This window comes from Solanum verrucosum, unplaced genomic scaffold, assembly GCF_900185275.1.
Source record: "Solanum verrucosum unplaced genomic scaffold, falcon-dt-bn FXZP01000261.1, whole genome shotgun sequence".
Classification (NCBI taxonomy): domain Eukaryota; kingdom Viridiplantae; phylum Streptophyta; class Magnoliopsida; order Solanales; family Solanaceae; genus Solanum; species Solanum verrucosum.
The window spans coordinates 10,919,877-10,938,445 of NW_026019969.1; the positions used below are offsets into that span (position 1 = coordinate 10,919,877).

General features: G+C 33.5%; 1 protein-coding gene and 1 long non-coding RNA gene across 2 annotated transcripts; both read left to right on the forward strand.

Moving 5' to 3' along the window:
• Positions 1-1,595: 1,595 nt before the first annotated feature.
• Positions 1,596-14,624, forward strand: LOC125816278 (probable ubiquitin-like-specific protease 2A). The gene is made up of 16 exons (XM_049495865.1): positions 1,596-1,859; positions 3,324-3,595; positions 3,715-3,796; positions 3,889-3,938; positions 4,811-4,993; positions 5,079-5,154; positions 5,646-5,754; positions 6,379-6,453; positions 7,074-7,205; positions 8,275-8,475; positions 8,558-8,613; positions 8,687-8,780; positions 9,086-9,176; positions 11,777-11,896; positions 12,785-13,204; positions 13,739-14,624. Exons 1-16 carry the CDS (start codon positions 1,676-1,678, stop codon positions 14,468-14,470), a joined length of 2,877 nt encoding a protein of 958 aa, XP_049351822.1. The 5' UTR covers positions 1,596-1,675; the 3' UTR covers positions 14,471-14,624.
• LOC125816292 (uncharacterized) lies at positions 2,145-2,939 on the forward strand. The gene is made up of 2 exons (XR_007442220.1): positions 2,145-2,210; positions 2,811-2,939. It is a non-coding gene; the product is annotated as an uncharacterized LOC125816292 (long non-coding RNA).
• Positions 14,625-18,569: the final 3,945 nt, after the last annotated feature.

Genomic DNA, 18,569 nt, shown 5'->3' on the forward strand with positions numbered 1-18,569 from the left:
TAGTAATGAATAGTTTATTTTTACCCAAGTGTTTGGTTAATTATTTCCCGCCTCATCTTGTGTTTGAATTAAAACTTTATAACAAACTTCTTTCCAATTATATCCTTTAATTATTATCTAATTGGGTTAAGGTAAGTAATTGTCGGACAATATTTTTTTTTATGGCCTTCTAACTAGCTATGAGAAGAACATATTCACTTAAATTATTTGAGGATAAATAATTATCATCTTAGTAAATTGATCACTTACAAAATGTTAATTTTCAATTTAAAAAAAAGATAAACTATCAACTTTTTAAATTGAAAATACGGTAAAACAATAGTAAAATTGAATAAATACACATAAAAATGGCTAAGTTGTAATTTTAATTTATATGCAATTTTATAAATTGTTCAAAATACAAATAATTAGAAAACCACACAAATATATATATATATATATATATACACACACACACACATTTGATTAAGATCACAAACGTCGTGTGTGATATATTTTCTTTTTTAATTAGTTAATGTTAAACAACTCACATTTCAAATATTATATTAATTTGTATTGGAATTATTTAGTAACAAACAACTCTCTCTAAATAATTTGTAAGCTAATTTATTTAAATAAATTTACTAGTACAAATATAAAACATAAAATCAAGAAAATAAACAAAATAATTTAAATGATTTGAGGGATATTTTTGTCTTTGCATAAACTTATCCCATGGTATTATATCTCATGTATTACTAATACCTCCAGATGGAATACATCCTATAATACCATGTAGGAGGTATAACTAAGCCATGAATTAGTTATACATATGCCCAAATTTCTATCAAACATAGTACTAAATAATACAATACTTAATACATGGACTATTTGTTTTAATGCGGCCTACCAAACAACCCCTTAATATATGCAATGTTTGTACTATATCAGCAAACAACTGCCCGTCGATATGTGTGCTTCTAATCGAGGTTTTTTTTTTCTCTATTTTAATTTGTTTGTCTTATTTTTATTTTTCATTTATTATGTATTTAAAAATTATGTAGAAGCTGCCAAAAGCAGATAACTATTTGTCATATGCCTGCTTCTAACCGAGGGTATTTTGAAAATTTTGTACTTTCTCTGTTATAATTTGTTTGTCTAATTTTTTTAAATATTTTATATAATAGAAAATTATGTAAAAACTATTATAAAAGGTAACAATTAGCAACTTAGAATATTTTAAAAAATTTGATTGAGAGCGCCACATAAATTAAGGAAGAGGAAGTAACATATATTTTTTGAAAAGATATAAAGAGTCTATAATCACAATAATAAATAATTCAAAAGACATATAAGTTTTTTAATTAACTCTAGAAATTTTATCAGTGTTATATAAATTGAAACAAAAAGATAACATATATTATTTAAAAATTACCTAAAATACTATGAATCACAATTATTAACAATTAAAAAAAATATAAAAATCTTTAATTTATTTTCCAAATTCGTAAATTGGGTCTTAATTAGACAGTTAAGATGGTAAAAGAAAAAAATAAAGTTTAAACGATTTGATTAATAGAGAAAATATTACTTCAAAAAGTATTTAAAGTTTGGCAAAGCGCGTGGTTTAAATTGGGATACAAATAGTTGACATGTTTAAATAGTGCAAAATTTCTCAGACGATCCATCATCCATAATGACGAAGACGAGAAGCAAGAGCAGGCGAAACCCTAGCAAGAATCACGACCTCTCCGTTTTCGATTTTAGCCCTGAAGATGAGCGACTTGAGAAAAACTCTAAAAAGTTATTGCAAACATTCAAAATTCAAAAACCTAACAAATTCCATTCTCCCGTCGATAAGTATTGCTTTCTCCGTTGCTGTACGTTTCTGCAAAACCCTAATTTACTTTACAAACTCTTTTCTTGCTCTCTTCTTGATTTGGATCGTTTTTTTTTTTAACAATTATTCCAAGAAATTGAAATTCGGGGTATTCCAGTTTGAACTGTCTATCAATATGGATATCGCTTCCTTATCTTAGAATGGGATGAACTATTATATATATTTGATGCTTTTAGTTTATAATCGTTTTCGTCTACAGCAAGAAAGTAATAATTGCATATTCTGAGTTGTGTCTAATGGAGTTAAGAGAAGGGGGAAAAGTAGAAAAGTTGAAAGAACATAAGGAGATTGAAAAGAAGAGGAGTAACAGTGATGTAACAGAAGAGTGAAGGTAATGGACGAGGAAAGAACATGTAATCAGGTTCAGGATGCCATGCACTAATAAATGGGGGTGGGGGGTGATAGACACATTGACCAAAAGTATTGAGAACAAGAATAAGCTAATAGATATGTAGGGATCAAGAAACGTAAGTTTATGATTTAACTTATTCTTGCAGTTTCTTCTGATCAGTGACCAGTTTTTTTTTTTTTTTAATTAAATTTACAATAATAGAGCTTCTGGATTCATGTTAATTGAAAAAATCTCCGTTGCTGTATGTTTCTGCAAAACCCTAATTTAGTTCACAATTGCTTTTCTTGGTTTGGATTGTTTTCTAACTACTATTCCAAGAAACTGGAATTTGAGTGGCTTTGTTTGAACTGTCTATCACACGAATATTGATATAGCTACCTTATCTTCTTCTTTACTGAACACATAATTAGAATGGGAAGAACTTTAATATATTTGATGCTTTAGTTTATCATGGTCCTCTGCTACTGCAAGCAAGTAAAATTTGCATATTCTGAAGAATAGGGGGAAAGTATAAAAGTTGAAAGAAAATAAGGAGATTGAAAAGAGAAGGAATAACAGTGATGTAACAGAAGAATGAAGGTAATGGACGAGGACAGAACATGTAATCAGGTTCAGGATGCCATGCACTAATATATGGGGGTGATAGACACATTGAACAGAAGTTATTGGGAATAAGAATAAGCTAATATATATATATATATATATATAGGGATCAAGAAACATAAGTTTGTGATTTAGCTTATTCTTGCAGTTTCTTCTGATCAGTGACCAGATTGTGCTCAAAATTTACAACAGAAGAGTTTCTGCTTCGTTTAGGAAGCAATGTTGTTTATAGTCTACATGCTTTTGGTTTTTGATTTATTGAAGATGAATAACATATCTATAAAACCAGTGAAAATGTCTTTCGCAACTTTGGATCAAACTATAGGTGCTAATATGTTCTGTGACACCCATTTCTGTTTGCTGATTCCTTTTGATGTTTTCTTTTTTCATTGCTAATTTTTCCCCTGTTTTTTGTCCATCTATTAGTTTATCTTTTTTCTTCTTATGACTATAGAAGTACTGGTTATTCTATTTAACAATTTTTCTTAGTTGCAGGAGAAATAAATAGTACACAAAATGATCCGGTGATTGAAATCCTACACATTGATGATAGTGATGATGTTGCAGAAAAGAATATATTGGAGTCAGGTTCCACTGTGGCATCTAGGTCTTCAAATTTGAAGCCTTCGACAGATGATTGGCTTTGTCATCTTGAGTTGAAATGTGACACTTCTGGGGCCAAATCCCATATAACAAGAATGAAAACACCTGAATGTTCTATCACTGACGGCAAAAATTTTGGTCGGAGAGATTTTGCTGATGTACCCAACTTTCTCGATTTTTTCATGTTTCAAACTTACCATACTGCTAACAAATGCTTTATGACTATCCCCTTGATTAAAAAAAATACTTTATGACTTGCCATCCAAAATTTCTGCAGAATGAACCAGTTATTCTCGATTTAGATGATGCTACCGAAGTCGAATCATCCAAGGCATCTTGTTGTCTGCTAGAAAATAAGGGTTTGTTAAAATTATATCATTTCATATTTTCCAAGGTTGCTCATATAAATCCATTTATTTGCTTATGAAGATGTGCTGTTTTTTCATTTAAGGTTCTGGAAACCAACAAGAATTGATGCAGAGTCCTAATCTATGTGATACGGTGAGCATGCTGCTCTCTGTAGTCTTTTCTATAATTCAATAATTTTGAAATTTGGATGTTCCACAGAAGAAAAATGATATTAATGCTTGTTATCAGCTAGAGCAAGCCTCTCTGGGTGCTTTGTTTGTTCCATCATAACTTTGAACTTCTAATAGTAATCTTTCTAAAAGAAGTTCGGATTTTACTTCTAGTCAATGTGCCGTCCTCAGTTTCTCCGTTGGCAACTTGGTGTTGTTGAACTTTTGGAAGATCCATGTGACATAGTGTAGGCTTCAGTTTATTAGTTAATGCACTTCTAACATAAAGCATATTGAACCCAGACATCAGTCACACGGTAATAATTAAAAATCATTTGCCGTGGGATTCAAGCTGTATGTTGGTAAATACAACACAAACCCCAACTCCTTCTCCGTTCCATTACACTTCAAAACTCATAATGTGAATCAGCAAGGTAGAATGTGATGTCTGTTCCATTCTTAGGTTTGTGTTAAGTTGATTTCAGGATATGATATATTGCTGATGTTGCATCAATCTTCCTGCTTTTTTCCTTTACTGCCAAGCTTGAAGTGGTGAAGGGGCAGGAGGAGAGCTTGTGAAGAAGAGAAAAAGGAGAGATGGGCATGTATTTTCCCCTATTAGTGGTTAAACCATTTTAGAAAGTGAATCAAACACAAATAATGATGAAAGTTAAGAACCATATTTTGTTGCTGGGTCTCTTCTTTTGGTATTGTATACGGGGATTCTCCAGTTGTTAGTAAAAAAAAATTTACCTTATCAAAAAAAAAAAACGATGCAAGTTGTGATTGAAATTTCTTCAAAGCTTGCAGAAAACTATTGCATGTTTCACCTTCCATTTTGCTACTTTTTTGCAGAAAGTTCCGGTGGTTGTTAAACCTGATCACATCATGTATGAAGATACATATTCTACAAGTTCCATTTTGACCTTTTCATGCAGTTCCATAAAGCTTGAGGGCTCCTTCGGGATGAAGTTACCATTTACATCTGAGTGGACACTTTGTGATATTATCACTATTAACTCAGAGTGGTGCAAAAGTGTGAGTTATAGTGCGTCCTCTCTTTTTTTTCCCCACACCAACAGGGCAAGTGGAGCTTTGCTAACTTCTTTGTTGCTAATGATAGGTTGAAACTGCCCTTGTGGAATTGTACCTCAAATCCAAGGATTCAGATGTAGCTAACACTGATAATGAAAGTTCAGGTTTGAGAGGAGTTCAATAGAATACTTTCCCATATAATTGTTGATATTGTAAATTAGATGGTTTCCTTTTTTTATTACATTTCTCAACATTTGAAGATTAATTTCATGGTTTCAAGCTGCAATTGCAAGAAGCTGAGTCATGCTATCCTCTGTATTGTTCTAAAGAACCTGTCATGCTCTAAAATAAAATCTTGCTTTGTGCTTGAGCTAGATTAATTGTTACAATTAGGTTGGAGAAGAGAATGCTATATTTTTGCCAAAACTCAAAATTTATTACTGTTACTCATAAATGTACTGGAGATTACGTTGAATGTAACTGTTTGATGGATCAAATATATGGCTTTTGAAGGGATTCGAGACTTGATTTGGAAATTGAAATGTTAGATTTTTCTGTGTAATTTACTCTTAGGGGAGAATATAGGTAGTTTTCTAAGCTGTGATCCCAGTGTTGATTAATCTTTGTTTACATGAAACTATCTCTAAATTTACAGGTGCTATTGTGTTGACATTTGCTTTGTTCGACCCTGATTGGTCCGAAATACAAGAAGCAATTAAGATGCTGAATGTGCGATACAAAGATAAATGGAATAACATTACAGCGTAAGATACCTCATTGAACAATGCATTGATGGCTCATCTCTTAACTCTTATTTTATAGATAATATACTTTGGTGATCTTGAGTTCCTTTTTGACAGTAATGATGAAGTTTACTTTTAATTCCTTCTTTATCTGTGTTTTATTGGCAAATGTCTCAACACCCTGCCCTCCCCCATGCACAGCTGAGATACTCTTTTATTGTTTTTCAGATTTGTCTGGCTAAGCTTCAATGTTAGACTTGTGTTCCTGTGTACAATGCTTAAGCTCTTTCTTTTGATGAAGAAAGTGGGTTTTCTTCTTTGATGGACTGTGGGAGCAGAACGTTTTTTTTTCCCACTAGAATTTGTGGATTTGGAAATTGTTTGATTGAAAAAGTTCTCTAAATTTATTCTCCTGGCCTTGTATGACATGCTTCATTGTTGTGGGATTGACTGTCTGAGGGACAAGAGATGTATGAATTGAGTGAAACTACTAAAGATGATTGTAGTATCAGGAATGGATGATTAAGGTTCAATTTGTTATTGATTTGCCCTTGAGTAGCTTTTAAAATCTTGCTGTTAATTCCCTTTCCCCTGTTTGATAGAATTCTTAATATGTTTATATCATGATAATGCTTCCTTTGTCAGACTTGATCCCACAAGGAGCTATAGTCCATTTTTTGGACGGAAAAGCATTTCAGTTGAAGAGCATGATCATCCCAAGTAAGAGATACTTATCCTTGTTGCTTTTCAATGTGAATCTGATGGTGGCAAGTTGATTAAGGTCTAAGAGAGAATGACCAGCTCTTCAATTTGCAATTGGCGATTTAAACAGTTACTGGTGACTGACCATATGGCCACTCCTCCTGTCTTTGTCTTTGACTTATGAATTATTGTACAAGGTCTTTTAGTGGCGATTTTTCTCTTTTGTTGCCAAAAGATTTGATGCAGTTATGAGGTGGAGAGCCAGGATGAAAGACTACTAGTTTGCTAGTTTTACATATCTTGGGTTCATGTAGTATTTATAAAGTTCTAGGGTAAGATATATATTCCTCAGACTTTTCTTTCTTCTATGTATTTCTAGCACTATTTACTGTAAAAGCTCAATCTTTACAGTAATCTAATGAATTTAAAATCACACCAAAAACGAAAAGAGAAAGATAGTTGAATATTGAACTTTGAATTGGGTTAATGGACAGTGATTAAGAGCTAAGTTTGAAAGTTTTGCCATAAGTTATGCGTCTTCCACTTCTGAATCTTCCTATTACACATGCTTCCAACTTCCGTGTATCTTTAGTAATTTCACATTGTTTGATGTTTCAATCTTATTTCATTATCTACAGTTCCAGGGATAACTTTGAAGAAATTATTTTTCCAGAAGGGGATCCAGATGCTGTTTCCATAAGTAAGAGAGATGTTGATCTATTAAAGCCTAAGACTTTCGTCAATGATACCATCATTGACTTTTACATTATGTGAGTTTATATGTACGTATTTCAGTTGGTACTTCCCAAATCTTGCTAACTTGGATTGGAATTAAATTTAGCTAATGTTTTTTGTTCTTATAATCTTTCTTTCTGGAATTATTCATCTATTTGAACTTAGTTGTTCTCGTAAGTATTAACTATTGACATGTTGTTCGTTATCAACATCTGGTAGTATGATCTACTTTTGTTAGACCGCAAATAAAAAGAATCATTTAGTGGCTTGGCATCTGTGTTACTCTTAGGTCAAATGTTACTACTTTGTGTTTCAGCTTTTTTATCAGGACAGGTCAAAATTTACTGCATGATTGACGCGTGATCATTTCACTGCATAGTAGGTTCATCTTTTACCAGACTTGGTTATTTCCATTGCTCTATCCCTTCCTCTCTCCTGGTTATAGATGTTTGTTTATGGGCAACATGAATCAACCACCTCCATTTGCAAAATATAGGCCCCATTGCAAATAACTATCAGATCTTCTGTAGTCCCAGTTCATGCTATTCACAGTATTACAGGAGTTTCTTTCAAGGCTCACACCCAAAGATAAATTTTAATGGTCTGCTTGTTTCAACACCTAACCATGTTGTAGAGTACCCAGTGCTTGAGAGCAAACTAATACTGGTGATACTAGGGTTGTCATAAATGGAGGATTCTCTGTTACTTTTATTACCTTATTATCTGGCTCTAATCATCATCCAAGGGTATAACATTTCAAAGTTCCTTTTAATTTTTTTTCCCCAATTTTCTGTGTGTGTATATGTACTACGGATATAGAATTTATTCAAACAATTCATCTATGGAAGTAAGATGGAGATCTACCCTGAATACTTTCTTGTGGTCTATGACTGCACTGTTCTGCACTATTGTTCTGATCAAAATGATATTCAAAATCGTTCTTGGAAACCACAAATTTCAACATCCTAAGACGAGGAAATGGAAATTTCATTCAGTTATTCTGAAGTTCTCTACTTCTTATCTCCTTGTATTTTTCTTCTCCTGCTCATCTGTTTGCGTAACACAGTGAAGATGGAAAACTCAATTGATGAAATGAATTACCAGGTATTTGAAGAACAAAATGAATCTGGAGGAAAAAGGCAGGTTCCATTTTTTCAATAGCTTTTTCTTTAGAAAGCTTGCTGATCTGGATAGAGATCCTTCTAAAGCTTGTGAAGGTAGAGCTGCTTTCCTGCGAGTTCGTAGATGGACCACAAAAGTCAATCTTTTTGGAAAGGATTTCATTTTTATTCCAGTCAACTTCAGGTAGAAGCAGTTATAGAGCCATCTTATATGTTAGGACTTTTATAGTGCTGCTCTCCACTATAACATTATTTTCTTGTGACAGTCTCCACTGGAGTTTGATAGTCATCTGTCACCCTGGCGAGGTTGTTACCTTTAGAGGTATATTCCATGGCTTGTATGTTTCTGTTTCTAGTTAGAAGGATTATTCTTAACTGGAGAAAGTTTCTAGCAGAGGAAGAAATGGAGAAATCATCTAGGGTTCCATGCATCTTGCACATGGACTCAATCCGAGGGAGCCACAAAGGCCTGAAGAATCTTATACAAAGGTATAATCCATTTTTGGTTGCTTTGACTCACAAGGTTGAGTAGTTATTAATTTAGTCACAATCATGTACAACAAGTTAACCATGTTTTGTATACTATATGTACATCCCTATCAATAGTTTACTATGTAGCATTTAGTCATTCACCAAACAACTGAGCATATTGCAAACTACTACGATTTTCTGGAGACTTCTTTATAAGGTAGTCTCTATATTAGTGAAATTCGTTTGAGATTTCACTATGAAAGACTCAGATAGCTTCTGTATTATAATGGAAATAGAGAAATTTTCATGTCATGTGAGTGCAGTTACTTATTGGAAGAGTGGAAAGAGAGGCACAAGGAAGTGGGAGAGGATGTTGCGAAGAAGTTCTTGAGTCTTCCGTTTGTCCGTCTTGAGGTATCACTCATTCCCCATCTCTCTATCATGCATTGAAAATGTCGTTTCCTTTTCAGGTTATTGTCAACAAAAACAATGGTTGTCTTTTCGGAAATCTGGTTATTGCACATATGTAATGAACACTCTTGCTGTTTATAGGTTAACAAAACAGTTATATTATCATCTTCAACCTCATGTGTACTTTATTGTATCATAAATATAATCTAGTGAGGTTCTGTTAAATTTATTTACTCTATAGTAATTACAATTTGGGGAAGTGAATTTATTAGTTACTTGACATCTAGTTGACACTCCAGATGTCCAGTTCGGTGTGTCAATAACTGTTGTTATCTAATATGGGTTTGGATGATCCTTACCTCATTGGCCAACTCTATGGGGCCGTGTGGTAGGATGCATTAACTTTGTGTATTAATAATACCTTTGTTTGGTACACTTTCAACCTATGTCATAATACAATCTATTTGGTATTATGCTATATAAAACTAATACATGGCACATCATGGTATTAACAATGCAAGGGTTATTAATGCATGGTTAAAGACACAATGGCCCCTCAAAACCTTTTCCACATCCTTTCCACCATGTTTGTGGAGGGTATGATTGTAAGCAACCTTTTTATTTATTTAGAAACTATGCAATGCTTGTTATTTTTAACACACCTACCTAATATCAACATTACTAATACACCCTATTCATAACTATTTTTAGACACCCTACCAAATGTCTCGTAAATTAAGCCCAATATCCAACTCCTTGACATACTTGAAAGATAAAGTATGTACCAATATCTGAATACATCATATTGATATGAAGAAATATTTGTTACTCAAAATTCATGTTTTGCATAGGTGTGATTTTTGTAATTGTCTAAACTACAGGGTTAGAATTGCAATGGAAAGAAGTGAGGTTGGTTTTTGAGAAAACATGGGAAGAATTGAGTTCCTTAAAATTTGACACTATGAACTTGTAAGATGCTAGTTGCAACCAAAAAGCACCCCGACTTGCTGTTGAGCATCTGTACTTTTGGATTGGACATACTACGCGCTGGATTAGTTGAGGTGTGTGCAAGCTTGCCCTGATATGAAGGTGCCCCCTTAACCCCCCCCCCCCCCCCCCCCAAAAAAAAAAAAAGAGTAGAGATTGAGAGGAAAAAGAACTAGACCAACTTCCTTAAGTACTTTATCGTACTCTTTATTTAGACTCGACCAATTTCCTTAAGGGCTTGCTTGGTGCGAGGGACAACTAATCCCTGGACTAATTTTAGGATGAGTTTATCCCATGTTTGGTTTGGGATAAAATTTTGGAATAATTTATCCTGGGATTGTAAGATTATTCTTATTCCACATTGAGGGGGTGAGATAACAATCCTGGGATGAATAATTCCGGGAGAACTTGTTCCCAAACCAAACGAGTCACAAGTATCTTACTCTTTTACCTTGATAACTACTCTTTATAAAGTAACCTACTTTTTAACTTTTAAAAAAATCTTTTTCTACATCTCCAACGTAATCATCTATCTGCACTTTTTTTTTTAAAATCCATTGCGAGTAATGTGGCCATGTAAAGTACAGCTCATGTAGCCAACTGGTTTTTCTAATTTGCATCTATTACATTTGAACATGGCGATTTTTCAAATTTCAAATCTTCATGCCTGCTGAATGCTACAGTTCTACAGATTGATTTTGTTTCTATGTACATTTGAGAAAAAAACCCTTAATCTTGGGCCTATGTGGTGATGTATGCTCATACTTTGTGGATAAGCAATCATCTCTTTCTAAAACTATGAAATGCCCCATTGCGTTTTTACTGCTCTTTGAATTAAACTGCAAAATTCTACCTAGCCTTTTATTGCATTAGTTCAACAGAAAGGTCCTTCAGTTGAGAACTTTGCATGCTCCTCACATATTTATATTTACTAATTTAGCATTTGTTAATTGTCTGTTCGAGTACAAAGCTCTTGCACTACTTATACTGTATAAATGTTAATCATTTATCACTGGAACACTTAAAAAATTTGGGGCTTGTGTTATATATTGAACAGTTCCATTGACCCTTTTTGGTCGAATTGGGAACTGCTCCCCTCTACTTTTCCAACCAACCTTGCCTCAAATTATACAAAAAAAAGGGGAAAAAAAGAAAAAGACAGGGGGAGGGGAAGCATAAACTGAAATAAACCAAAGGAAGAAGAAAGAATTCCACAACTTTTCGAGGAGGATTCAGTTGAGTACATAGAGGTGAGCAGACTCCAGTGAAAAATGACGTGTTACAGGAAGAGTTACTACTTTTAATGTTCTCATATAGCATATAATAAGGGATTTAGCGACCACATTCTCTTGCAAATGAGTTTTCATCAAATGTATACATTGTTAAGTTTTCGGCAGTATCGATTCTATTTCCTATAGTATTTGGTCTCTTTCATGATTTCATCTATTTGCCGAGACTTGAGTTAAGTTTGGTGTTTGCAGCTCGCATGCATACTTCTTGAAAAATACTTTTGGAAAATTAAAACTGCAGTAAACCATCATAACAAATCTGTATTTTGCTACAGTCTTTTATATTAAAACATCTTACTCTCGCACTCCTATTACTTTTGCTTCCAGCTGCCACAGCAGGAGAACTCATTTGATTGTGGCCTTTTTCTGCTCCATTATGTGGAACTTTTTTTGGAGCAGGCTCCAATCAACTTCAAGCTCTCCCTAATAAGTGCATCCTCCAAATTTGTAAGCTGTCTCTTCCTTGTTATATCATTTTGAATTGAGCTGAGAATTATAATTTTATGTAAGTTGGGAGGCATGAAGTGAGTATATCTTGGACTTTGGAGAAGCTTTTGCAGTTCATTCATTGTCATCTCTCATTAACCTGACTTTGTTTATATAACAAGGCTTCATATAATGTTACGAAATGAATGGGATGTGGATGGTTAGTACTCTGCAATTTTAGTTGATACTACATAGATTTAACTGTTTCCTTGATGAGGTGCAATTTGAAGGTCGATGAATCTGAACTACGTCATGCAGCTTTAACTCTAAGAACTTACATGTCTGCATTTTGTCATACTTCTTGGTATCGCATCGTGATGGGAGTAATAAAGTTTGGTAAAAAATCTTAAGGTAATTTAACATTCCTGTCCTGTAGTTGTGAAATTCAATAAAGGGGTGGAGGGTGAGCCTACGAGTTATGGTGATTCATTGTGCTTGTCTCTTCCCATCATCTGCAACTTCTTTTTTTGTTGTGTCATTCCTTACTTGTGGCCTAATGTTAAGATTTGCAGGGTGTTTTGTTACTTGTCTCAATAAAAAAAAAGATTTGCAGGGTGTTGCACTATGTGGCTACAAGATGCCTCTTTTCACGAGTTATTGTCTGTTAAATGCCGCCCCTCTCATCTCTGTGAATCATTACTTCATTAGTTTGATGTTTGTAGTTAAAGATTGCACGATTTTAGTGAACCCTGTAGGGATTTAACAGTCTTAGAGTTGATGGTAAACCATTTTGACAGTTACATATGTGATCAACTACTACTGGAGCGCTGCTATTGTTTCTTGTGTTGAATGATTATTCATGTTCTACTGGAACTTTATTTGATAGTTTGGTAATATTCTATTTTTCAGCTTTCTGAAAGTTGGTTCTCAACTGAAGATGTTGATTGCAAACGGGAACATATCAAGAGATTGATCTGTGAAATTACCAGAAGTAGAGCTCAGAAGGTTTCTCCGGCTGATTTTGATGACAACTCGTCTTTAAATTGCTTAGGAGAGGAAAATACTAGTTTGAGCTTACTTCAGGAAACTTGCAATGCAAGAGAAGCAAGTTATGCTGATGACTTGAGGTCACGTGAGGATGAACTTCCTACTTTATCTCCTGTAGCCAACCTTATAAGGGGTTTCAAGAGTGCTGGAGTATCAGAAGTGGTTTCTAGAGATTTGTCTCGACCACAAGATTCTGCAAAGTCACTTACTTATGACAGCTGTCGGCTATATGGGCAAAAGGCTTCACTGAATCCATTTAGGAATGTCATGTCTCCTATAGAGGTAATCAATCTTATCATTCTTTTGCTTAAATTTGCTACTTTTTGTGACAAAATGATAGGTCTTTCTGGATGAAAGTCCATAGAATAGTTGCATGGATTCTCTTTTGTGATTGCTCATGTTCCCAGGGAATTGTCTGTGATAAAATTTGTACAATAGAAGTAAGGAAGTGACGAGGACAATAATTTAGGGAACTTCACTATTTCCAGATGTTAGTTATCAAACCATTTCTCTGGATGTTGGGTGATAAAGGTTTGGGGTGGTATGGGACAAGGTAGAGAAAATGGTAAAGAGGCCTTTTCAACTACATCTATGACAAAGCAATCAATTTTGTTGTTTCATTTTGTCTCCTTTCTCGAGTGGTGCATTTGTACTTGTCTTAATATCTCATGTTTAGTTCTGATGTTCAGAGGGTTTTATATTTAACCTAGCGTTGTCACTTCACATTGTTCCTGTCTCTCATCCAGTTTATATTTGCACATCCGAGCACATCTCCAGTGGTTAACTTAGGTGTCTTGTTTCTTATATTTTTAATAGGAAGAGATAATTGAGGAGCAGATGACCGTTTCACCAACCATGAAATCAAGGAGGCAGCCTGTTGATCATTTTGCAGCAGCACATGCTTCCAGCATTTTGAGATCCGAGACCATGTTTCTTGGAAGAAATGCTAGTAGCCTCGATACTGAAAAGATGAATCCAGGTTGTCGAAGCAGTAGTTACTGTGGATATCCAAATTCTATAGAGATACATGATGAGGAAGATCTTAGGGCTAAAGTAGAGGAAGTATCTGATCCTGATGCAGCAAAATATAACTCGCCAACTTTGCCTGAGGAACTTGCAGGTTATATCGTTTTGGATTCTCAGGAGGAAAATGAGAACCATGAATGGAATGGTCTGGAAAATAACCTACCCAATACTTCTGCTTTGTGCCATAGGGAGGTTAACTCCTCTGATGTCTATGTTTATAAAGTAAATGAAATGATACCGTCTTCACAATTAGTAGAGCAGTCTGCAAAGAAACCAAGGCACGTGCCTGAAGTTTTAGAGGTGTCCAGTTCTGGAACAGGGATAAACCAAATTGTGTTGTCTTCAACATCAAGTGAGGAACTTGCAAGCTGTTTTGTCCAGGATTCGGAGGAGGTCAACTCCAAGCTTTGTACTGAAGCAATTAATTTAAAACCAGAAAGAGGATCAGAGAAGAAGCCCTTTGTAAGGAAACGGAGGCATTTGTTTCGCCATCCACGAAGAGTCAGCATAGACCTTTCATGAGACCTGCATGTACAGCATTTTTTTTGTTTGAAATGGATTCCGAAGGAAATAGGTACAAGTGTAAATAAACCTTGTGTCTCAACAATTACTGTTCATTTATCCATCTTTTTTGTCCAGGACTTATCTGTCCAGAGGCAATACGTGTATATACAGAGACTATATGGTTGAACATCAATCAGGTATTTCTGTTTTTTTTTATCTTTCATTAGTGTTGCTCATATTTTAAGCTTTATCAGTTAATGGTTCTCTAGCTCCTTAAAAATCTAGAAGACCCACTGATGATGAAGAAATTATTGCTACTTGACATGGTTGTACTTACTCATTGCTAGCTTGCTTTGTGGTTGAGACTTGCGTGCGTCACATTGGCTTAGTATAACTTTAGTTTCTCAGTTCACATTTAACCTCCAAAACAAAGAAAATATTAGAACTCAGAACACTATGACCAATAAATAGATTTTATCGTTGCATTAGCCTTGAGGTTTATTATTATTGTCATAAGCTTTTTGCAATTATTAACAAATGCGACAAAGGCTGCAAAAACATGGGGGAAAATAGGAGAATTCAATTGTGATGATCTGCAAAACAAGCCCCTGATCTTAAATTATGTTCAAACAATTCGGGAATGTCAACTATGCTGTTTTTTAGTTCATGTCAAATTCTATAGATAATATTTTGTCGGAGAATTGAAGTGATAATTTTTGCTATACTTATAGGACCATAATTCTTTAACTACATACTTAAAGAGATTATTTTAAACATACTTTAAAATATAATAGATCATTTTTGTCAACTTATACCGAACATACTTAAAGAGACTAATATTTGATCCTATGCTTAAAAAGTAAAACGCTATTTTTGTGAACTTCTCCAACTTGGGAACATTATTTTAAACTCAAGGCAAGATTCGTAAACAAAAAAAAGTAGGAGAAAACATCATAGGATGCCAAAAACATACTAATCATTGTTTTTTTAATGGACGTGCAAAGTTTAAAGTGAACAAGTAAAGATGAACCTAGAGAGCATATTGTGTGCCAAAGATTAATTGGAAAACTTACATGTATATACTATATAAAGAAAATATTTACCATCTATAGCAATATTTTTTTCACTTGATCACTTTTAATACATTTATAATACACTTTTAATACATATTACGGTAAACAATTTATAAAACACATATAATATAAGTTTTATCGATGGATAATACATTTATCACACATTTTAATACACTTAAGAGTTGTAATACAATGTGTCATTTTCTTACCAAACAACCATAATATATTTTAAAACACTTATAATACATATATATTGCATACATAATTCACTTTTGATATATATTACAGATTTATCATAGTATAGCTATATGTTACTATAAATGATAAAAAATAAAAATTATCGCTAAAATCAGTAATTATTTATTAAAAGATACTCATTCAAGTAATTTTTCATATAACTTTTGGAGCTCCTTTTTGCCCATCCATATTTAACACAAAAACTGACTTTATCAAGATTTCCCTCCAATGAAATCTTGACTTTATCTCTTCCAGTTTGAATAATTAGCTTCCTCACTTGGGGATGATGGTCACCTCCAATGGACCATCAATATAGACAATGATAACATATGCGCAAAAAAAAAAAAACTTAAATTTAAATTGAAAATGTCTAATTAAAATATTTCATTAGCAGTTGAGGCGTTCAATTGAAATATAATGTCATGAAGGTATAGGCTCTTGTCCCCCTCCATTGTACGTTTGCTTATATAATTAACAGGTAGGTAGAGGTCTGTACCAAATACATGTACACCACCCCCCTGGGAAGGTAGACAGATTTTTTTTTTAAAAAAAATGTTCAATTGAATCAGAGCTTAGTTAAGTATTTTAAGCTCTACATTTAGTAACGTAAGGATAATGATAATACCCATGTCCACTTCCAATAGACCATCAACATGGCAAGGCAGTGCATTAGTACCTAGTAAATGAGGAAAAAAACTTTTCAACATTATTACACAGGTACAGTTTATTAGTTTCAAGTATATATATATGTGGATCATCGAGTATTTTTGCAGGAATGACTACTTGTCTAATTAAATTCTTATGGTGAACTTTGTTGATCATGCATAACCGCTGCCTCAAAAGTGGATAGTAATGAAGAAAAGTCTTGTCAACACTCGAATAACATTTAGAATAACGGCCATCTCCTGACCAGGCTAGCTCTAGTCTGATTTTCAACAATATTCCTTAACGAAACCAACAGCAACATCAACACTATCATCGGTAGGTTTGTCCGAGTAAAAGTGTAACTATATATAATTTCATGAACAACTTGCTGATTGACAATAAATGTCTGAGGTTTATTATATTATTATTGTTATAAGCTTTACGCAATTGCAGAATGATCCTCACACACAAAAAGTTCACCAATTTGTGGGAATTTCATGTTAACAAAGGCTGCAAAAACATCTGTGTTTTTTCACTATTTTGATTTCAAAATTGATCTGCATAACAAGCGCCTACTACCACAGATTAACCCATTGGTGTCCCTTAAAGTTGGCACCAACTTTCATTTACACACCTGAACTAAGCTGTGTTCATTTTAGACACCAATTTTTATTTTATATTTCCTTCTTCTTCCCATTTTTTCAACCACCATTTTCTCAAGCTTGAACTTCTTCCATGGTGAAATAGATTCGATGATGCCACAAACGAGGAATCTAATTCGAAACACCAGAGCTTTTCCCAAGATTTCCCAAGGATGATGCCTTTCTTCCTCAATTTAATTTGAGAAAAAAAGACTGAAATTTGAAGAAAAAACGTGAAAAGTTGGGGATGAATAAGAAGTCACTAAGAAAATGAGATAATCCCCATTAAAAGATACTTAACAATGTGATATGAACACGTATACATTTGTATTTTTAGAAGTACATTGGATCTTAGATTATTATTTTTAGCAATAAAATTCGTAGAATTTTCTTTTAGCAATAAAATTTGTGGAGCTGCATTTATTTGAAATTTTTTGAATTACACAAGTTCAGTAAAGTTATACCATAGAAGGATTGAACAATATTTAAATAAAAGAGATGGAGAAAGTTTCGAATATATAGTAAAGAAGATTAAGGGGTGTGTGCTAATGTGCTTGCTTGTACAATGTTGGAGAACACGATGGGGTGGGGGTGGGAGATGCTTCTCCGATCCTAAAGATTTTTTTAAGGTGATTAAATCCTTTTTTGTTATTATTTGGGAAAAAATGCCATGTGTCATTGATTCATTGGCCATCTTTTTATATTTTTTATTTTATAATTGATACTTTATTATTTAAGAATTATCTTTTTACCAAAATGACAAATGTCCTCATTTAATTTAACACTTTACACAGCATCCGTGAGTGAAACACACTCACCATCATTTTTTTGTCGAATACAAAAAAAGTGTCAAAATGACATATTGAATTCTTACGTGAGGTGTCTCAAATAAATAAAATCTAATTAAAATATCTAAGTGAAAATTAATGTCTAACCAATGGATTAAGCCTTTTTCAAAACATTCCTTGGATGGGGAGTAAATGGTGCAACAACTGGACACAACATTTACCAGCACGGAGATCGATGGTTGTGGGATTTAAAATTCTCACACTAAATATCGCATTTTCCAGTTATTTTTCGAGCCCATCACAATTTCAATTTCATAACCTTTTCAATTTTACTTATATATGTATACTTTATGAGTGTTATTCTAAAATGCTTTACAATTTATTTTTTATGTATTTTTTTTCAAGAAAGATCTTTTTATTGGATAGCTGTTATTTTCTATCGATACATATATCAAGAATCTTTATTGATTAAGGCTTTGATAGATTAGATTATTGGTAATACGAAGCTACTATTCAATCCATAAAAACGAATATATGGTGAAATTCATCAGCTCTCTTAATAAACTCTTAAGTTTGTGATTAAAATTTGAGAAAACACATAAAATACCCTTGAACTTGACAGAACAATTTACTTTACCACTATACGGGTATTTAAATATCCCTTAACATTTTTGAAGTCAATAATGTCACTCTCACTTGTTAAATTACAATCATGTAAGTGCCACATCATAAC